This window comes from Haemaphysalis longicornis, unplaced genomic scaffold, assembly GCF_048455015.1.
Source record: "Haemaphysalis longicornis isolate Haplotype H1 unplaced genomic scaffold, Haemaphysalis longicornis Haplotype H1 scaffold_9, whole genome shotgun sequence".
NCBI lineage: Eukaryota > Metazoa > Arthropoda > Arachnida > Ixodida > Ixodidae > Haemaphysalis > Haemaphysalis longicornis.
In genome coordinates, this window is record NW_027526460.1 from 147,754,706 (window position 1) to 147,777,290 (window position 22,585).

General features: G+C 45.5%; 2 protein-coding genes across 3 annotated transcripts in view; both read right to left on the reverse strand.

Annotated features, from left to right (window-relative positions):
* Dsf (nuclear receptor dissatisfaction) overlaps positions 1-22,585 on the reverse strand; it is a 131,846-nt gene that overhangs the window by 12,330 nt on the left and 96,931 nt on the right. For both annotated transcript variants that reach the window (XM_077685749.1, XM_077685748.1), the window contains exons 6-7: positions 21,265-21,577; positions 17,908-18,208 (exon numbers count right to left, since the gene is read on the reverse strand). In XM_077685749.1, coding sequence (XP_077541875.1) covers positions 17,908-18,208; positions 21,265-21,577 — 614 coding nt within the window. The remainder of the gene's footprint in view (positions 1-17,907; positions 18,209-21,264; positions 21,578-22,585) is intronic.
* LOC144152430 (uncharacterized) lies at positions 123-17,448 on the reverse strand. The gene is made up of 6 exons (XM_077683698.1): positions 17,432-17,448; positions 11,601-11,674; positions 10,518-10,796; positions 6,214-6,376; positions 3,956-4,077; positions 123-300 (listed from the first exon to the last, which is right to left on the reverse strand). The coding sequence occupies exons 1-5, from the start codon at positions 17,446-17,448 to the stop codon at positions 3,960-3,962; spliced, it is 651 nt and encodes a 216-aa protein (XP_077539824.1). The 3' UTR covers positions 123-300; positions 3,956-3,959.

Consider the following 22,585-nt stretch of genomic DNA (forward strand, 5'->3'; position numbering starts at 1 on the left):
GACCGTAATATTACTGGCATTCCGTAGTGCAAAACTAATCTCTCCGTAATATTGATAGATTGGCAATGAGTTTTATTTTTTCAATATGTAGTTCTTGGCATATGCAATAATGAATACAGCTGGTAGTTGTCGAAATGTTTATTTTGGGTGAAATTTACAATATCTATGCAATGTCAAGATTCTGCTGTGTAAGAAATCCAAGAACACCAAGCACTTCTTAGGTGTTGCGAAGGCAGGAGCATTAATAGAGAGTTTTAGCTGTCATGTTGTTGGAGTCTTTCCAAACTTGCTCATGGCAGCCTAAAAAGAAGAAAACAAGATATTAAAGCCCCAGGCATCACTTATTTGAGTCGTGAACACCTGGGAATTCAAAAATATGTGCGAAGGTATGCAGCACTATTTCTCAGAGCCTAACACGTACGAAGTCCACTAATTTTTTCGCAGTTGTAAAGGTGTAATTAGCACATCGCATTTAAATCTAGAATGTGTAGGCCATGTCCGAAGTTAGTGCTGCCAATTTACACAAACTTAAGAAAAAAGCTCATTCCAAAGACAGGTTCTACAAGTTCTCCCTCACACCAATCTCCTTGTCAACTGCTAAATCTGCCTATGACAAATGACTGACAAGTCCACAGGGCCTAATTTTGTGGGCTACCAGCGCATTTATCTGTTGAACGTGTGTGTGAACATAGTCAATACTAACCATGAAGGTCAAGGTCAAGATCAACATTTTGAAGGTCAAGATCAACATTCGAACATCAACACTTTGAAGGCTGGAGTGGCGTGGAAACACACTGCAGTGTGCCATCCTTTGTAGTTGACACAGCAACCATGAGTGGCGCCTAATGATTCAACCGACCTGGATAGTCTACACTCGTTACAGTGGATCCGGCAACAACGAACTTCCAGTTACAACAGACCATTTGAGTTTGCTTGGTGCCCATGCATTTTAAGGGGGGACACCCCTCTTAAAACTATTTCTTTTAATTTTTAAGTAAACTCTGTGAAACTTGTCAGTCTTGCTGCTTTTTCCCCACTGATTTCAAATATGGCATTATTTTTTTAGTTAATCAATTAGGTCCAGAGATAATTAGAGGTAATTAACCATTTTTGGAGGAACAATAGACAAAACTGTGTTGGTCAGAAAACTGTAATCTTTACATTTTCCAACTCTATGAACCCTGGTGAGTGCAATAAGGCTATCAGTTTTTTTATGCGTCGCTTGGAACTAATTTTACAGCTCATTAAACTTCAGTGTTTGAAGTTGGCACTCAAAATGGCTCCTTGCCAGTGTTGCCACCAAGGTTTAATGAGCTGTAAAATTAGTTCCAAGCGACGCATAAAAAAACTGATTGTCTTATTGCACTCACCAGTGTTCATGGTGTCGGAAAATGTAAAGATTAAAGTTTTCTTACCAACACAGTTTTGTCTATTGTTCCTCCAAAAATGGTTAATTACCTCTAATTATCTCGGGACCTAATTGACCAACAAAAAAAATAATGCCATATTTAGAATCAGTGGAGGAAAAGCAACAAGTCTGACAAGTTTCACAGAGTTTACTCAAAAATTAAAAAAGTTTTTTTAAGAGCAGTGTCTCCCCTTAAGTGGAGTTCACTTCGCTCATAATGGACCAGGCTACATAGCACACTGTCGGTTACAACAGACTACATTTTTGGGCAAAAAATAGCAGACTTTCAAGGTGCCAGCCCCAATATGCCTTTTGTTAGTTTATTTCAGTGAAAAAACTGTCTAGCAACAATGTCGGCATAGAACTGTCTAACAACAATGCCGGCATAGAATGGGTTGTGGGTGCAGCCAGGCCAAGCCAGTGTCGGAGGACTTTTTTCGTGCAACCAGCGGCAGGGTAGTCCCTTTCACTGTTGGAATAACTACGCATTATTAACGCTGTCGAACATGGCAAAAAGCAGGCTGACATCGCCATAAGTACGGGCCTGTCCAAGCAGATGGCCTGCTTTTCCATCAAGAACAAGGATGCTACCGAAAAACATGACTCCGGTTAGGTTGAAGAACAGTGGCGCAAAGTGGTGCACACAGAGGTTAAACATACCCTCGTCAGTTAAACCCCATAATGCATTAATCAATTCCCAGGGGTGAGACAACTGAATCACATTTGGGAGCAGTTTTTGAAGCAGCGAAATCTCAATTTTGCAGCAGAAGAACCTTGATTTGGACCAGAAGCACAACATTTATTATGTCACCTTAGGAGCCTAAAAAAAAATCAAATTTTTGGGAAATTAGGGGGGGGGGGGGGGGGAGCAGTGCACTTTCCAATCGGTTCTGAACGTACATAAAACTGAAACCACCTTTCAACAAAGTTTTTTTGTAATAGAGTATCACAAGGTACGAACTGCACTACCTTTTTACAAACCATTTTTAAATTCTATGCATAGATAGCCTGGAGTTCCGTTGAAAATATCGAATTGAAAAACTAAGCAAGCGTAAGGCATTTTTATTATCGTGGGAATGCTGAAATTATTATTTTTGTAATCTCAGACTCGGCTCTCTGCACAAGTGTAGAGCCACGGCAAAAGTTTCACAAAGCGAGGTGACAGACGTCGCACCCCACCAGCTGTTGAATAGAGAGGTGTCGGTTTGGCGTAGTGGCCATGGGTGCAGCCGGACCAGGCCTCCGTCGGTACCGTGAGGCTCCGTGCAGGAGGCTGGTGCGAAACATTTCAATCCCCAAGGTGCACGTTCACAACGATCGTAATTTGAGTAACGTTGGTATGTTTAGCCACCTGACTTTTTGCATTAAATTTCACTTCAGATAGATGAACCATTATTACTAGCGCGCAATAATAGCCCCTCCTGCTATCGGACACTGCTTGAACATTTTCTAGAGAATCTTTGCGCTACAAAAAATTTGAAATGAGCAAAACTCCTTGTATTGCTTGTGGGGCATGCTGAGAACATATCTGCAGATGTGGCTCAGACGGGATACACAGCTTAAAGGGACAGACAACCGATTTTTGTCGAGTATATATTCTCTATCCCAAATGAAAGGGCATCACTTAGAGCACCTTGACGAGAAACGGTTGTGCTAATAACGGCGCAGAACTTCTTAAATCGAAATTTTTAGATCTACGAGCCGTATGTGTCCCTCCCAAAAATAATTCTGGCAACCACGACATAGGGTAGCTCGGCAACATACTTTTGTCTGTATGCGAGATGAAAAACGCTATTTAAAAACTTGTCCCCAGCTAAAAAAGTTTGAATCGCAGGCTTTCCTGTTCCTTTATGTCTGTTTTTAATGCAACGGTCTCTTTTGCACGAATGCGCCATCTGTTGGGATAGACGATAGGTAGAATTTGGCTTCACATTGTAAGGGTAGGAAGTTCGATTCTCCCTGGGCGCAACATTTTTTTTTTTAAAGCTGCCATTGCCGTATTTGGAAACTGAAATCAAATATTTTGGCAGAACGAACGCCCCTGACTCAGGCAGAATCGTCAAAGCTCCTTCACTAGGTCTGTTTACTGAACGCTTCCGTTGATTCTGGGCATGGTGGTTCAAGCCACACTGAGAGCACCCCAGTGACGGTGGGCGGCATGTTTAGAAATACATATACAATTTAACCTTGTACAAATACTTGTATTGAAAGGTTTTCAATACTTCAATAAATGTTTCAGCAGTTACAGTAGCTGCTAGGTTTGCAGGTCACGTGACAGGGACACATATCATATTGTAGTGTCAAGTTTCGACACTACGAACCGCCACCCTTCCCATTTCAGGAAGTTTGCTGCCAAATTAAAAGTATTTCCCCCAATTGGTTTAGAAATTGCTTGTGGTTACTGGGCAATATAAAACGCTGGCTTTCATATGAGCTAGACAACATATACGCGACACAAATCAGTTGTCTGTCCCTTTAAGCATGGTGCCCAGGCAGCACTACAAATGAGTGTCCCAAAATGACCTAATGTGCAGGTTTTCTACTTACCACTTCAGAGGATCATTCGGAGGGCCTGCGCTAGCTTCATAACCTTTACATTCACGCTGGTTCGTGACTTGCGCTTTCCGTCACATTTGGTGCCGCTCAGAGGATTTATGTTGAAAAGTTGTCTGTAAGATAAACAAGTGAACAATTTTTATTTCAGCCCTATTCCTATGAATTGCAATGATTCTGAATGCAAAAAAAAAAATGGGCAGGTCGTGTCCTTCTGTGCCTGTAGCATTTAAGAGCTAACATTACAAATACGCTTTTGAAAGCGTCATGGTTTAAACAAAAGTAGCATGCCCAATCTGCTTTTCGTGGATTGGTCATACTCCCCATTCTAGTAAAGAGCAAACACAAAACCATCACCTTGTAGCACATGCTACACAGGCGCATACCCCTTTTAACCACAAATATTTGACAAGTGAAATAATGCTTGCAGCATTATTTCACAAATAAATTTTTATAATAGAGGGGTACGTTTGTAGTGAGGTGGGTGGCTGCGTGGGGCTGAGACATAAATCTGGTTTGTATACTGAGTTCATAGCTGTTGAGGAGTTGAGTTGAGCTGCATGCGTATTTCATACTAATGCTTTTAAATGCGCCTTGTTCTTTGAGCAGAAAAGTAAACCTTGTCCTTCTCGACAGCTATGACCTCAGTATACAAACCAGATTATGTCTCAGCCCCACGCAGCCACCCACCTCACTACAAACGTACCGCTCTTTATTACAATTTATTTGTGCCCTTCATTTGCTGACGTCCCAAAACAAAATTCAGCGGGAGAATCAAAATGTTGGCTTAAATTGTTTAATTTCTCAGTGAACAAATCCTTGTTTGCTGCTGGACAAGTGCCAGGGGTACTATAAAACTCCCTCAAATAAAACAAACTCGTATTTTGTCTTCATGGCCCTTTTAACACCTTCCAACACCCTGACCAGACTGCTCCGGTCTGACTGCACACAACTGTCTCCACTTTGCTGCTTCTGGGTGAGCCTCTGACCCTTGAACCAACGCCGCCTGTATAAACATTGCCTAACGCGTCGCGTGCTTTTCAATGGGCAGGGTAGGGACGCTTAGTTCAGGCACTAATCCACTATGTGGCACGCGCTGGCGGACGTCCCGTTTTATGTCACTGCTCGCGAGTCGCGAACACTGCCCCCACTTCTACGACGTGTGTCTGTCAGCTTGCATGTTGGGTTTCAAAAGCCATTTCGCTCACATGTTAGCTGCGATATGGCGCTAATTCTGGGCCGCACTGGGGATCTCGTTCAACGCGTCGCTCACTTCATACTTGCTGTATTTTTCCAAAGATAACTGACAAAGGCGGAACTGAAGTAGTGTAAGAACATATTAATTTTTGGGTGGACAAATAGCGAGCAGAAAAACAATATTTTCCGAGGGTACAGCCAATATTTTACTGATATTTTTCTCTCAGGAGGATGTAGGCAAGAAAAATTGCATACACATTTTTTATTCAGGCACTCACTTTTACCATTACTTTCCAAGAATATCACATGCTTGTAAATTTCAGAAGGTTATAGAAAACAAAACGATAAGCAGCTGAGGGCCCGGTCACACTGTCTGGGCACTTCTACAGTACAGTCCTCAATTTTAAAACTGCGTACTGATGCGGAGTGCGAACAGCGGTGACAAAACAACGCCAAAATGCAGAGGGGAGAGAGCGGGGATGCCCCACTCAGAAAATTTCGGGGCCGGTGATCCACGTAGGTAAGCGCGCAAAGCCGGCACCAGCCTGCGGCAGTACAAGTGATTTTGCGCCCGTGGCGCGGTTTTATCAGCAACAGACCAAGACAGACAGTCATGGTGAAAAACAACAAAGCGTAGGAGCGCTGCCTGAGGAACGCTAAACAAACAGCCAACTATTTTGCACAGTTTCCGAGTAGCGGCGCTGGCCGACGGACATGAAAGCACGCAGGAAGGCTACGGAGTGGGAAAGGGTAGGAGAGAGCAGCAGGAGAGTGGCTGTTTGGCCATTTTTCGCTCACGCGTTATGCAATGAATCAATGATTCATTGATTCAATGATTCAAGCGTTTGCTTGAACACTTAGTGGGTGGTGGCACCGACTCTACCCTAGACTCCGCCACCCACCTTTCCACAAAGCTTCGGGAGAGAGCCTTGGCCAGCTCACCCCTCGAAGATCAGGTATGCTTAATTGGAAGGGGTGTCGATGCAGCCCGAGCTAAAGGCATCCTGGAATGAGGACACCTGTCTAAAGAGTAGGTTAAGCATGATCAAACTCACCTCTGAATGAATTCCAGTGTTGTGGCTACGCTTCCTGGGTACACCATGTTGAATACATAGTAGAGAAGAAATTCCACGCACATCGCTTCCGTGAAGTCCATACCTTCTCCAAACAGCTCTACCTGCTCACACACTACGAAGCATTTCTTCTTAAAGATGCCTCCTGCAATAGTTCATCAGGATATTTATGAGCACAAATGTAAAACAGTATTAGTTTGGTTATTTGATGTTCGAGAAATATTTGCAAGATTCACTAAAGCCATTGTCCGCAATATTGCTATAATATTCAGTGAAGCAGTGGTTTATGCCAAAAATAAGATATCTTCAGAGGTCCCTTATTTCCTACAATAAAATACCAAACTTGGCAAAGTCTCACTAATAAGGGTCGCAACCGGCATAAGCCATTTAATGCTACTATGGGGCAGAGGGTTTTTGTAGTGCACTTGACACTTCACTATACAAAGTCGACCTAGAATGCCAAAACCCACAAAATTGAGGAGCACTACAACATTTCATGGAAACAAGTACATTGAAAAACCTGTTATTGTGCAGTTCATATTAAACCAAGCTGTTATTATGCCTCTTATAGCTTGCATTACCTATAACTGCAATAGCTAGGAGCCTGCAAGTAGACTAAGGAGGACGATGGCACCCACTGCTTTGCTGACTGCTAGTGGCTGACGGGTGGCATCCAGATATATGCCACCTTCAAACAACCACTACCCTAGCAATGAGGTTTACAATACCCGTGTCAACTAAGCGGTGTCCATGTCTGAATGGTCACCACTGCTTAAAGTGGTGTTGAAAAAAAAAAAAACATGCCATTGGGCAAATTGGTAGACACATAAATATGATGACAACGTGAAAAGTTGACAAAGACTTCGCAAAGACGCACAAAGTACTGGCTCTCACTTGTTTGTTGTAAAGATGAAACACGTTCATATATATGGCAATATTACGGCGGTGCCCAGGTTGTACAACCCTTAATGCCAACCATTTAATGCAATCTGCCCTATCCTTCGCCACTATTATAAGAGTACTGACATAATATTTAAAAGCTGAGCCACTATCTTGAATTCTGCAACCAGACGTTTACATGTTAGTGCAGCTTCCAGTAAAGCAAAAAGCTGCACCCAGAGCTCCTTGATATACAGTATAATCTCGATAAATGGAAATCGCTTAAACGGACTTGCCGCTTCAACGGAACAGTAGCCTGTAAGTTGGTTGGTTTCGTGTTCAGATAACATAAAAAAACTCGGCAATCAGAACTAAGATTTCCGCGTCAACGTGTAAACGGAACTAGAAATAGAACTTCTTGTGAAACCCATTGGCATGAGAGTCAGCTTTTTAAGATTCGTTGTTTCATTTCTCGCCTTAAATCTCCCCCTCCACCCCCCCCCACCCTTTTTTTAGTGTTTGTTTCTTCTCTTTTCTGTAAAGCTGTTGGAGGCGTTCCAAAGAACAAATAGTTGCTTGTTTGCACTTACCCATTTGCGTTGTGTGTTTCTTTGTCTCCATCCTTGTATCGTAAGCCTAAGCAGCGCATTAATCTAACCCAAGCGTGATATGAACAACTAGCCCAGAGAAGTGCTTTAATCAGTTTGAAAGCATTGATGGTGGTTGTCGAAAGATATTGTGTGATAAACTGCAACACCGTCTGCGACGAGATGTGCACGGGAAGATATGCAACATGGTAGATGATAAAAATAGATTTAAAACGTAGAGGACCAAGCACACTGCCTTGGACGACACCAAATTAATGGGGGCAAAATAAGTAGAGGTATTAGCAGACGTTAACTTGAAGGGGCATTAAATAGGCTTCCGAAGGTAGTGGTTTCAAATACAAAATTGCTAGACAACATGTTCACGACAACGTATACCAAATATAATACCTCTGCGTAAAGCGAATGCTGCACAAAAGTGCAAGAAAGGTCTTCGCTTATTTCCTTGTTTACCTGTCAATCCTTGTCGCCATTCTCACACACTCTGACGTAACTTTGCGACTCTGACGCAACCTTCATGGCAAAGCTGGTGCTGAACACTACAGCGTTGCTTTTGGCGGGTTTCCTAAAATCTGCAGTTAATCAGCGTTCCCAGCTGCGGTGGAAATGCGGGTGCATGGTTCGGCGGTTCCGCCGAACGGCACTACAGCACAGCTATCTTTGGAAAAACAAATGTCGATCGTCGCCATCCGTTACACGAGCTTAGCTGAGTTTGTGGATATAGTGTATTGTTTGCAAAGTATGAATAACACCGAAAAACACGGAGAGTCTCTGCAGGTGGAATCGCCGCTACAAGCGTGACCACGGCAAGCATCTGCCTGCACGGTCGACAAGGACCCCGCTGTGTAGTGTATACGCGATATGGCATGAACCGCAGCAGTTAAAACTTGTCCCTGTCCGCCAGAGGGGGACTATTGCTGGAAATCAGTTTACAAATGCATGAAAGGGGGAAATAGTGCAGTGAAAGATTGCGCTGGTAATCGTCATCAGCTCAGCTTCGTAAAGTGGTGACTGAATAACTGCGGCGATGCTAAGCCTTTTCTGCGCAAGTTAGAGGGACCTGCTCGCTGCAACAGCGCCACCTGCAAGAAATGCTAGCGAACCGCCAATCGTAGGTGGAAATCTTCAATTACAGTCACCAGCGAACATGTTGTGTTTGGGACCCCCCTATCTGGCCGTCAAACACTCATTTCCCCTATTCTACATCTGACATACCGACGCAACCACGGCAGTGCGAGCGGCCCGCCTGCTTACTGCCCCACTCAGCTCAGCGCAGCCAGCAGTGGGCAGAGCATACACGTCGCCTGCTAAAAAAGAAAAGCGTGACAAGCAGAGTCAATGGCTGTGTGTACCTCGAAACTGTAAGGTCTCTAAGTGGTCTTGTGCATGTCAGTGATGTCATAGCATTCACACCGATTAAGAGGTGCGAGGACAGGGTGAAAGCTCCAGGCCTTATTGCCAACCCTTTTTATTGAACAATAACTTAGCTAATACTTAACACTTTTAAACCATTTTTTGCGGGATGCTGTTCCTTCAGCGCACAGCACGTAAAATCGCTACATTTGGAACCCTGTTTAGGGCCCCTTTAATTCAACAAGGAAGAAAATCCGTGATCCAAATGAGGACATTACGGTGAAGTCTGAGAAGTAGTCTGCGGTGTGTAATGCGATCAAATGCCTTAGAAAAATTGAGATAAACTGCAGGAGTGTGTAAACCTGCGTCAATGGATGAATGTAGACCCTGAAGAATCCCAGAAAGTTGCGTTTTACGAGAGTAACCCTTGTGAGTTACTCTTAACCCCATGCTGATATTCAAATATGATGATGTAATTTTATAAGTACTTGGTGACTTGAGAGAGAATGAAATGTTCCACAACCTTGCATATGGTGCTTGTTAGGAAAATTGGCCTGTAGTTTAATGGTGAAGCACGGTACCCAGATGGAAAGGTTTGTACTACCTCGGCTATCCACCCATCACTGAGAATAGCGCCTGTCGAGAGACTGAAAATAGCGCCATCAGAATTCTACAGTGTGGATTGTACTTTTCAGTACACTGTAAATAATACCAGTAGGATCTGAAGTAGGTGGAATTTTAAGCTTACCTAAAATAGAAAGTAGTTCCACGTCAGTTTGTATGGTTAGTTCTTCAAGCCTTATAGAAAGATTTTATGATGATGATGGTGTTTAGGTTTTAATGGCGCAAGGCAAACTAAGGGCAAAGAGCGCCAAACAAAAGTCGTGTTATGAGAGCGACATGAAAGTAAAAGTAAAACATTTCAGTAAAAATAAACAAAGTAAGACACAACATAATTAAGATGACTGGTGTAAAGGGCCAGGTTGTCAAGATGCATGATAAGAAATGAGATGTAAAAATTTTACGTCGGTAAGAAACTCGAAAACACGTTTGAGTGAAAACATGGGCTTGTCTCCTAAGAAGTATGACGGGTGTTGTGGAATATGTCGTGTGTATAGTTGTTGGAAGTGTTTGCATTGTGTTATGTCAAGTGCCTTACATTGAATGAGTATGTGGATTACGGATAGGCCCTCTCCACACCCGCTGCATATGTATAGAAACATTTTAAAAGGATTGCCTGGCTTGATTCCATGCGAATGAACCCTTTAAAACAAAGTTCGGTTTCTCTTCCTGCGCCTCCAGATTCTCTTGAATATCCCCACTAACCAATAACATGCTTAAAATGCACAGCACTGCTTCACGAAAATGTTTCCAATAACCAGAGGCTAGAACACTGCTAACAGGTATACATCATGACAATGGAAGTTTGCACAACGTGCAATAACTAACCTGCAAGTACATAATCGATGGGTGCGCTGAATGGCAGCAGTGCCTGGGGCCGAGGAAATGACGTGCGTTTGAAGGGGTGTGCCGAGTGACTTGGTGCCAGGTGACAGACAAAGGAATGGCTTTTCCTGGTGGCGAAGCATACAGAGCACCAAGGGAAGGCCGGCCGCAGCTTAGGTCCAGCAGGTGGTTGGCCAGGGGAGGCCCTGGCAAAGCCTTGGGAACTGGACTGACAGGCAGCCGACCCAGGACAGCCAGCAGCAGCACCTGAAGGTACACGATCTGTGAGTGCACAGACAGTAGTTGAAATACAAGAGAAGGCCACGCAAAGATCAAATGCTTGCATCAAGTGGATTTGTAATCGCTTAAGGACATTCACCATCAAGGCAATAATAAGAACATTCCAGCAACATCCAAAGTGAAATTTAGGTCACATTAACGATGTGTTTATTAGACACGCCAGTAATGCGATTGGGGTATTCATGATATATCCAAAGCTTACCGCTACGCTAATTTGCATTGAACGCATGCTAGCAGCTTATCTGGGTCCATAGCTTTCAATAGGGACTAGTGTGTGCTTGTTGAGGATCCTCTATTGCATTGCCTAGCTTGTCTTTGCAAGTTCGATTCTCCAATATAAATCGAGTTGAGAGTGCGGGCCTACAGTTTCCTTGTTAGTCTCTGTATGGTCTTCAATTTCGGGATATTAGGATGTTGACACCTTGCTTAACTTTCATCACTAATTTACAACAATGCAGATGCCTCTGATATCGAGCCCCACAGTTCCCGCGAGCTGCTCCTACGGAATCAAGTGCCCGCTTTTTCGCATGTACACTACTTCCAGGACATCTCCTGTCCACGTTACTTCATCGTATACCGCAGGCATTCACGAATGTGTACTGATCACAGCGTTGTGCCGCTCACGCGAAATTTCGACGGGATCTGCAGTCGCGAAGGCAGATTTTGGTAGACACATAACGCAAAAACGCATAGGTGTTAATTAAAGAACCTCGCGTGATGTAATCATGTCAAATAATTAGCAGCCCTCTACTACAGCGCGAGCGTCGTAGTTAGGGTCTAGCTTACGCGTAATTTGATGCTGACTGCCGCGGAAACCGTGGACAGGTAAATCCAGGTCGCCCAGAAAGTACGCAAGTCCCCTAGGATTTAAGAGAAAATGAGATGGGGGTTTAGTGAACCGCTGACCCATAAACACCAGAACCCGTTCCAAACAAGTACAGATTTATAAAACATGCCTACTTACCCTAGCAGGAACGATGTTTCCTACGTAAAATCCTTCTTCACTGTCGTCTTCACTTTGCGAACACCAATACACTTTGTTCGGAAGCAATGCCATCCACTTTTGACGCGCAGTCTTCTGAGGCGGGCGGCGATGATCGTTATTCCAGTGCCCATGTTTTCAACACATGCGTAGGTTGGAAGGACTGACATCGCGCAATAAAACTTCTATAAGTTTGATTTCAGCTGGAAATCTGCAGATAAAACTGATGCAAACAGCACAGCACAAACGCGGGATTGCGCGGGATCCTCACAAACACACACACACACAATGTGAGACATAGTTGCCAGGCTGCAATAGCAGCACCTCTCAGTTTGACGAAAGTCGTGTTAGTGCGAGAATATTGGCAATAATCTTTTCGTTTCTGAAAGCTATAACAAGTTTATATCTTCAAATTGAGGTTTTCATACGCAGAAGTACATAGTAATGAAAAACTCTGACATATTTACATTGATGTTAAAGTAGTTTCGATAGTTTTGACGGCCTTTATTCCGGTCAATTCTCAGCGGTTTCTTTTCCTTTTTTAGAGAAAGAGACGGAACAAATCGCCAACGTTGACGTGATTGGAAGCAGGATGGAAGCAGGAAACAAGCGCTTTCCCTTGTAAAAAAGAAAAGCTATTAAATTCCTCACGGACAAAAAAAAAAAGATCTTCGCCGAGATTCGAACTTCCGACTATCAAAACGCTACACGAGTATTCTACCACTGCACTATCCTAGCAAGAGGGTTTGGTGGGCTAAGAATATAGTATAATTACCAAAGTGTCAATGGATATTGTTGCTTGCGTCTTGTTTTGACCGTAGTTTAGACATTTCGCTTGCTTCTCTCGCACCGATCTTGCTGACAAGGCCAACTACGCTAGTGTTACAAGCGATATAGCCAAAGCTCCCTTATTTGACCCAACAAAGCTATCTCAGATCATTCCCGATCTCTTCCATGCAAGCGAGGGTAGCCACGAATGAAGTGAAATACGCCGCTAGTTTGGTAACGCTTGTTTGTCACGCACCGATCTTGCAGACAAGCCACATCACGCTAATACGACAATTAATGACAGCAAACCTGTTGTGTAAAACGACTGCTGACAGCAGCGAAAACCTCTGAAGTAGTTAGAGTACGTGGGCATAGCTCAAGGCGCAACATGAGAAAGCAACCGAAGCGACGAACGACGCGAAAACCGTGATGGGTACAGCAAACAGGTACAGTGTGCGGTAGCGACGAGCGAAAAGAATATTACAGGCCGCTCCCAGCGGCCCGTGTGAAAATAGAAGATAGAATCCCTGCCTACACGCCCTAAAATACATCTGCACAGCCGATTGAGTTTGTCGCTAAAGAAAAGCAACCAAGGCTGCAGCAATAAACTGTGCTTGCCTTGGTGTGAGCCAAAGCATGTCTTGACATCGTTGTTTGGTAGGGCGTCTGACTGTTACTTAAAAAAGGAAAAATACAGTGTGGACAGGCAGCTAGGGCACAAATGTGTACGTCTAGCGTCTGTCGATCATGCACTGTTTTGGAGGATACGGCGCAACGTGCTGTTATACAGAAACAAATACTTCACAGTGAACAGTTTGGCTGTACATGGTACGTTTCACTGAAAAAAAAAAAATGCTGAAGCCCCAGCTTGTTATGTGCTTTTATGGATTAAGCATGTCCCATCAGCAGCTGTTTTCAAATACTCTAATTCCTATTGGAGCGTTGTAAAGTTTAAACAGGGATTTCTTCAATGCCCCCTCCCCACTCAAAATACCCCCATCACCCCATGAGGAGAATTTGGACAATCCCCCAAAAGCGAAATTCTGGATGAACCCTTGTTTGTGCTCAACTTGTGCATCTTCCAGTAAGATCCTTACAAACATTCCCTGAAGGAACAAGGGGTGTCAATTTCACTGAAAATGATAAATGGTGCTTTTTAGTTTTGGTCGGTTGTCAACATATAACGTCCTCAATAAGCACGCACCGGGGTTGCCCCCAAAACCGGTGCAACGCACAGTGCCAGGTGACAATGTGCACCCGGCATGGAGCGTTGATCGAGGACAAACTGAGCAATTCTACCCAAGCACCATCTCTTAAGCTAAGAAAGCAACGCATAAAAATGTTCACAAGTGGCAATACAGTAGCATAATGTGACACAGCGCTACTAGAAAGTGATATTTATTGAAGGGCAATGATTATGTGTACATTAAACCCATATCCGTCACACATGCGCAACAATGCACTTTCACCGCTTCAACTAAACAGCTACATACAAGCTGATTCTCATCTTCGTTAAAGCCATGATACGAGTGCCTGTTTCTGTCCACCCTTCCGCTTGATGGTCTAGGCACCGCAGTGACTGTTCATGAAAATTCAATCGAACGAAGCGGATGCAAATCTCCAACTGGCTGGCAATTCATGCAGCCTTCTTTGCAGTACACGAAGTTCATGTCTTCATTTACAATCTCTGGCCGTTGTTGCCTCCGTGCGGAGCCCGTCGCAAGCTATGCCAATAAACTTTTTACTTTTACTCCATCATTGCCCAATGATTTCGTAAGTCATCCTTGTCAGCAACAACATACAGCTCTGTCCACCTTCACACAAGTGCACCGATGCGGCATCACCACCGTCGCTGCAGCAGACGGTGGAGGAAGCCGCTTCTCCAGCGTTGTTCGCAATGTATCTTGTGATTGCACCCCGGAGCCCCGTCGACTCCCTCAGTGTGTGGCGGGGCAGCCAAAAACTGCCCCGCGACGGTGTGGCCCGGTTTATGGAGGACAGATGGTGCACACCGGCGCAGTTGATCAAGGATGAAGAGGCGCACCGGTGCGCCCCGGTGTGACTGGTGCAGTTTATCGAAGATGCTATTAGTAGAAATCACTGTGTTTTTACGTGTCATATTTAAATGTCACCTAATAATGCTGTCAGTTCACTTTGCAACAGGGTTGAAGAGCTGTGTGTTTAGATCGCCCAGTCCAATTTAGGGTTATTGAATGGTTGGCTGAACACAGTCGACCAAATAGTCCGAGTACCAGTTCAACCCTTGGGCAGACATAAAAATGCCTGCTGGTGTGTATGTAGGGGGGATATAGGTAACAGATTGAAGAAGCAGAGGGAGAGGGCATGACCTAACACACACACAATATTGACTAAGAAACAAAAAGATGTCAAAAGCACAGAAATTTTGAAGCAAGGCTAACACGGTGGGCAGCAAGCACAGCAACACTCTCAAAATCGTATTGATCCATGATCATATTGATCCAACACTTGATCGTATTGAACCATGACCCATGATGTATCTTTTTGTATCTTTTGCATCTGATGTATCTTTTTTTTGTTCTTGCTGATTTACAGCTGTGTGCAGTATTATATTCTTGCCCCTCCTGCTGAGGCCCTTAAATGGGCCTGCAATATTCTGTGAATAAGTAAATAAATAAATAAATAAAAGACATTGTACACAGAAATTACTTTCAAGAGATACGACAGAAAAAAAGAGGTGTGGGGACTCTATGGCGCCATTCACCAGAAATCTGTATGCAGTTGTCAACGGGTACAGCAATACTGCAAAAGAGAACGTGACTAAGAAACACAGCCACCTTTCTGTCTAGCCATGCACACCACCGGACCGGGTTGACAAACGCTCTGTGCGAACAAAACTATGAAAATGACTGACTAAGAGATGCAACAGGAAAAAATAGAATGGGGGGGGGGGGGGGGTTGTACCGTGCCATTTACAAGCAGGCTGTACCAGTTGCTGACAAGCACAGATGAACACATGGCCAAGAACAAAAAACAACATTACAAAGGTTAAAGAATTTGAATTTTGTGTAAGTAAACTTGAGAGTGCAAAGTGTCAGCGTTTGTACTGTACTTTATTTTGTACTGTACCTTGTACTTTTTTCCAGTGCTGACAAGGCAGAATATATGTTGTCTGCAATATGTTACAGAAACCACAGGGCACAATGGGCTAATTCGTGCGATATGTAACACGTCGTAAGACTACCTTGAAGACATACTGCAGAAATTCTACGACTCATCGTTGAAATCTTCATATCATGAAGATGTTGTCGATCTTTTCTTGACATGTCGTTCCGCTCTATGCGATAACAGACCTTTATGATATCGTAGCAGATCGACATGTCGAAGAAGGCCTTCCGATGTCAAAGACATGTCGTTGAAGTCATTGCGACATCGGACCCTTACGATGGCAGAGGACAACGATAAGTCATTGAAATCCTTACGATGTCAATGACATGTCATAAAGCTTCTTCGACATCGTATTGAAATCTCTGCGATATCGAAGACATGTCGTTGAAATGTTTATGATATCATTCATGTCGTATGGATATCGTTGCCATATTTTCAGTAGGGATGGGACACAAAATGATAGAAAGACCACACCGCGTAGGGAATGTTTCATAATAGTAACCAGCTCGCTAACTGTGGCACCTCCACATTTTTTCTGAGGTTTTCTGCTGTACGAGGAACAAAGGCAAGCGAAGACGTCGGTTCGTGACCGAACGCAGCGATTTCGATGACTAGAACGGTACGAGCGCAACTTGCATACAGCGCATGTTCATATGATGAAATCAACTTACCCGATGAGCGGCAGAGATGGTGCATTCAACCGATGGTCCGAGGATTAAGGCCAAAACAGGCAGGCATGTAGGTGACGAACTCGCAAGCGGTCGTCGGCGCAACGGTCTTGGCAGCCATTGCAGCTTTGCAACAGACTTACTGAATATTTACAGTTTACAGTTACAGTTGCCCCATGTATCAAAAGCCGGTCTTCGGTTGCTCCCCTGCGGCGTGCGTTGGCGGCGTGCGTTGGCGACTCAGCGGCGTTATAGCGGCTTCATAACTGCGTGGTGTACACGTGATACTACAAACCCGATGGAAGAGATGGAAGAGAAGGCGGCGAGGCGGTGGGCTGCGGGGGCCGAGCGCAAGCGCCGCAAGCGGGCCGACAACCGTGCATTCGCACTTTCACATTCTCCCCCTCGGGGAAATGCGGGGGAATTTTATTGGACTGCACCACCGAACGCTACCATTGCGCCGAACAATCTGCATACATGGATGCCCACCCTGCCTTACAGCTGCCTTACAGATTTTCTGGCTGATGAAGTGCGATTTCTTAAATAGCGCTTTCGCAGTAAGGTTCCGCGAAGCCCCCACAATAGTTGATCGCCATCAACTCCGCTGTTTTGAGAAAGCGCTCGCAAAAATGTGTGTGACTGGCTGCGACTGCGATTTCGCACTGCATGAATAGTGCTTGCTGTGCTTTGGTTGTAAGCTTTAGGCTAAATACTTCGGACGATATTGATTCCTTAAGAACTAAATTACCTTCCGTAACTCTGCTTCAGCACCCAAATGACCTTATATTTTCTACAAGTGTGCCGGTCACACACGCATGTGCAGTTTTCAGGTCCGGGGCAGCGACGTCGCCGGAGTGTCGTATACGATACAGCGCTCGTGCTGAGCGGTGTGGGCCTCATGGTCCTCACTAAGTTTATTACACTTTAGAAACTAACGAAACAGAGCCGCATTCATTACGGCACGAATGTTGTCGAGGCGAAGTTTTCGCTTCTCGATCGATTCCCGACGATCGACACGACAATACATTTCTTGCAGTTATTAATAAACTGACCTGTTTCTGTTCCGCATCATACAGAGGAAACGCCCGTATTTTGCAAAGCAGAAAAACATTCCGTTTGACGTGTAACGGAGAGAGCATCCGTATACTGAGGGACGGAGCGCACTTCCGTTAAATTACGGATGTTTTCTTTGTTCGGCATCAAACGGAACACGGCTCTGTTTTATTACGGCCATCTGGTCCGTAATTTGTCCGTAAAATTACGGATTGTTTTTACAGTGTACAGCTTTCGATTCAGTACGCTTATATATTAAAATATACGCTAAATCGGAAAAAGAAACGAATCACTTACATTATAGTGTGTGAATGTCGCTTCACCATCAAGATTACGAAGGCACTAATTTCCACAACAGAGAAGGAGTAATAGGCTAATTTGTTTTTTTATATATAGGATTGAAGGGTAACCCGTGTATAAACAGTATACATGACAAATCTAAATCCCTAAAAGCGATGTGGAGGTTGTGCAGTACCAGGCTTGAAGAGGACGACGGCCTTGAGGCAGCTGCACTCCGTGTCGTCGGGCGACAGCTGCCTGAGCCGGCGCATCACGTCCTGGATGTAGTGCAGCTCGGCCGCGTGCTGCGGAGACCCGTCCAAGGCAGCGTCCAGAGATGACGGGTGGAGGCGAAGTGCCGCAGCAGCTGACGTCGGAGGTGACGATGAGTGGCCACCTTTGAGCCCCGGCAGCGACGACATGAGGTCAGCCGCCACCGACCACTGGGCCATGTAGAGGAGGAAGAGGTCCTTCCACGACTCCTCCAGCAAAGTCACCTGCGGCGAGGCCGTGGACACAGACACGGTTATACCAAATGAACTGCATCTCGGAGAAACAGCAAAGCATGCAGATTTTATTGGGAACTCGCGGATAGTTCTTGCGAGCCCAGTAGCCTCTCAATATCAGGACAGCAATCCTTCGTGCAGCACGGTATATTATGTAAAGGCGACTAGTTCAATTTTTACCGTAAACGAGGTAAGCGCGTACAAGTGTACGTAAAAAAACACGAAGACCTCAGCCCATCAACGACTGCGGCGCACGCAATCCGAGTCCGTGAAGTACAAGGAATAGCACAAAAAACTGTCCATAACTATAAGGAAGATCCGCTCGTTTCTTACATGTATATCATCTATGCCTGTACTTTCGTGAGAAGGATAATTTTATCACCACTATCACGTACTATTGCTGGACAATTGTTCCGTAAAAGGAATTAACACCGATTGTTTACTGCCGTTTCATAGGCGTGTTGCCGTTACCCACCTTCTCAGTTTTGCGGAAAGAAAACTTAATCGAGCTCATTCATTTCAAACAATTGTTCTTACACAAATACCGTAATATAGATAATATTTCAACACTGTTTCCAGAATCAAGTGTCAGAGAGTGTGAAAAACGGCAGTTTATTGGGTAACGTTCCCTTGTGCTTTTTGATTATGGCATCTGGTCGCAACACACACCGGGTTCATCCTAAATGCGATGAACATCACCACTCGTCAATACAGGAAGGACTGTTCCCGGATTTCAAAGCCCTCCCGTGTAATAGGTGTAAGTAGAGTCTCTCAGTTCCTTGCTCTCCAATTTCTACTCCAATTGTAGCTCCTATTTGGCAGTTGTTGCTTCTTGTTCCGTCCAGGGGAATACAATAATGTACCATTGTACCGCGGTTTCCCACTCTCCACTCCTTATTTCCTGCTAGAAATCAACGTGCCCCTATTGTTTACCAGAACGCCTTTATTCCGAGCATGTCGCCTACTACATGCTCACTTGGCATCGATCTTATGTGTGGCACCTGTCACGATTTTGTGACTCTTACGGGGTGTAAGCTACCCTTCAAAATTCTAAGCAAGACGTAAACGTTGGGCCATGTCATTCGCGGATAATTCGTCACCCTCATTCTTGAATCAGCTTTCATCGATCACACAGAAACGCGCGTAAACCCTCCCCAATATCCAGTCGGGCTTGTCTGAGTATTACAAGGCGTATATAAACCTCCTTCTCACTGGAGACAATTTGGGACAAAAGGTTACATATTTCCAAAAAACCTAAAACAAATATATGAAAAACCATGGGGCAAAATTGAAAGATGATAAGTGTTATATAAATATTGCTGTGGTGGTTCTCTTTTTCATCGTTGTTGCACGCTGAACACTTTCACGGCACACGCCACAAGCGCTTCAAAGCAAAACAGAGTGTGTTCTATTACTACAGCCGTAACCTGAGAATAATTTCGAATGCTCCTTTTGAATCGCAGACGGTGCTTCCTTTCGCCTAGGGCCGAGGGAGAGGGAGACAAAACTTTATTGAAAACCAAAAGTGGTTCACACTACCCAATTATTTGTAGTGTGAAGTTTTCTGGAAATCGTAAATGCTTGGAGAACGTAGTCACCCAACACACCGAGTACTTAGATTAGCGGGTCGCAAAGTACTTCAGCCAAACATTACTGCTCTATGGCCATCTGGCCATCAGATAACGTATTGTAAACTCGCTGGAAAGATTTTTCTTTCTTTCCCGGTCTTGGCGTTCTTCGACGGCTCGAATTACGTCATTAAGCCCTTGTAGCGGCTGTTTGTCGGTTTTCCTTCAGTTGCAGCAATGAAGGCTTTTTGATGGCAACTTTAAATAAAATGCCGCAAAAACAAAACAGAAATGAAAGGCGCTTCTGCGGCGACGAGCATATTGCACACTGCCGCTCCCTGCTGACGATAACTATAGCTTTCGCAGTGGTTCCAGACACGAAGGAAAGAGTGAAACCGCTTATCGGAAGTGTTGCAGTGTCCCCTGAACTGTTGCTCCGCCGTCCATTGTTGAAAACGCTGCGCCATCTCCTGTGCCATCTATGAACGAACAGCAGAATCGAGACTGTCTGATAGAGGGAGGCGTAACACTTCTGATAGACACTACAAAATGGCAGCGGCCGTTGTCAGAGGAGCGGTCGCCAGCGCGGGGGTCGCCCGCCGAGAGTGCCATCAGCCAGTAGAGACCAGCCAGCCACTTTCCCAAGCATGCGCGGCAGCAAGCGGACAGCCTTCATCGCACCCTACCGTAAGCCGCTGGTCATACAAGTGCTGTCAAGAATGCCTCTTCTATACCGTCTATGTTTTTTTTCTCGCTGCTGAATTAGAGGTCGTGTTTCGTATTGCAACACTTCTGTGCATTATTGTTTTGGCAAAGCTGTTGCTCAACCCGGCTAGGTAGGGAGCACTACCTGCACGCAAGAGCTAACTGTTCCTCAAAAGACGAGGCGAGAGTCAGCCAGGTCGGGTCAATGGGATATGAGAGCTGGGTTGGTGTCCGTACGTTAAGGTGGGCTTGGAGTATTGTAAGTACATTCGCTTAAGGACATATTAGTAGAAATTAAGAAGAAGAAATGAACGCAGGCAGGGCATGTAAGGCGAAGGCAAGATAACCGTTGGTCATTAAGGGTAACAGAGTGGATCCCTAGAGAAGGCAAGCCTGGCAGGGGGTGGCAGAAAGTTAGATGGGCAGTTGAGATCAAGAATTTTGCAGGGATAAATTGGTCGCAGTTAGCGGAGTACCGGGATATTTGGAGATTAATGGGAGAGGCCTTTGCCCTGCAGTGGGCGTAGATAGTATGATGATGATGATGATGAAGTACATTCGCTTAGGACATGTAGCTTATCGGTATATCCACCACAGTGTTCGCATGCTGGTGACTTTTCTGTGTTCCGTAAGGTGAGAAGATGTCGTATAGCGGGGGTGGACGCAGCCCTAGCCTCCACGTGTTTTAGTAACACTGCTTGCTGCTTGGGCAATTCCCTTCCGTTAAATTTAAGACCTTGTAGCACGTTGTCCGTGATGCCAGGTCGTACGCACCTGGTCTCCCTTGGACAGCGTCTGGAAAGTGGGCAGGCACTTCACCCAGCGGATGACCATGAAGAGTAGCCTGGCGGTGACCTCCTGCACGGATCCTCCACCGCTGCTTCCCCAGGGACAGGCCTGTGTGGCCCCGGAGGTGGGCAGCCGCTGGCGCAGACCGGCGTCCTCCAGGGAGCCGAACGGATGCGGGCCCGAGGAGAGCAGCGAGAAGGCGGACAGGCCGCCCTCGGCACCCAGCTTGGCCGACAACCCGGACGGAGGACCGAACGTGTTGTTCGCTCCTGCACCGCCCACGCTGCCAGGGGCCATCCTGCAACGGATTCACTCGTTTAATGCCAAAATCATCTCTTTGTGAATGAATGAATGAATGAATCAATCAATCAATCAATCAATCAATCAATCAATCAATCAATCAATCAATCAATCAATCAATCAATCAATCAATCAATTTCTCGGAGATTGGTGGACTGCGTTGTTTCTTTTCCAGATCGTGCCTGCCTAGCCGTTCCTCATCAAGATGGCAAGTTGGGCGAGTTAGTGCGCATTCATAAAGAAAAACCCAGTGCACGAAGACTTAGACAAGAGGAAGAAAGAGAAAAACCTGCCCGCGTCTTCCTACGGGGGGAACTCGAGTAAATGCGTCGCATCTAGGCGAGTCAAGCAAAGCGTCACGTCAAGCGAAAGCCAAGCAATTGAAGACGCCCTTGACTGAATTCCGAACGTGCGCTCCGCCGCTTATATACGTTGAGGGGACTGCGTAAGGCGGTCCCAGTCGATGACGACGTTGGCGTACTTGTAAAGGCCGATCCACACGGCGGACCAAAATGATTATTTGGACCGCGGTCCGCGCATCACGTGACAGGACGTCACCAGTACGCGCGGACCGCCGTTGGACCGCGCAGGACCGCGGTCTTCGCGGGCCAACTATTCGCCGAGGGTTTTCGGTCCGCGGTCTCGACGGCGGACCGCGACATCAATCAGCGTGGTCTGACAGCTCCCGCGCCGCGTGGGCGGAGCCGGGTCCAGTTGCGCCAATAGAGAATGGCGCAGGCAGCGCGGCTGTTTCGAAGCGCTCGAAGGAGCCTGTCAATCACCCCCGCTGGGATAGGCGGCGGGCTATCGCGACGCATACTTCATCCGCGCTTTTACTAGCGAGTCCTACGACTCTTACTTGTGCAATGCTAGCCATCATTATCACTTTGTTTCGCGCATGTGGACCTCAATTTACGGGAAGCGTTCGTTTCCAGCGAGCGGTGACCAGCCGTATGCAGCCCGCATCACCCCGCCGTCGCCGCTCGTAGTGTCGCCTTCGTGCGAA

Excerpts from the sequence above, each read along its gene's own strand:
- LOC144152430 (XM_077683698.1), bottom strand. Across the intron at positions 6,377-10,517 it reads CATCGATTATGTACTTGCAG|GAGGCATCTTTAAGAAGAAA; the intron begins GTTAGTTATTGC and ends GAACTATTGCAG. Across the intron at positions 4,078-6,213 it reads ACACTGGAATTCATTCAGAG|ACAACTTTTCAACATAAATC; the intron begins GTGAGTTTGATC and ends TTTATCTTACAG.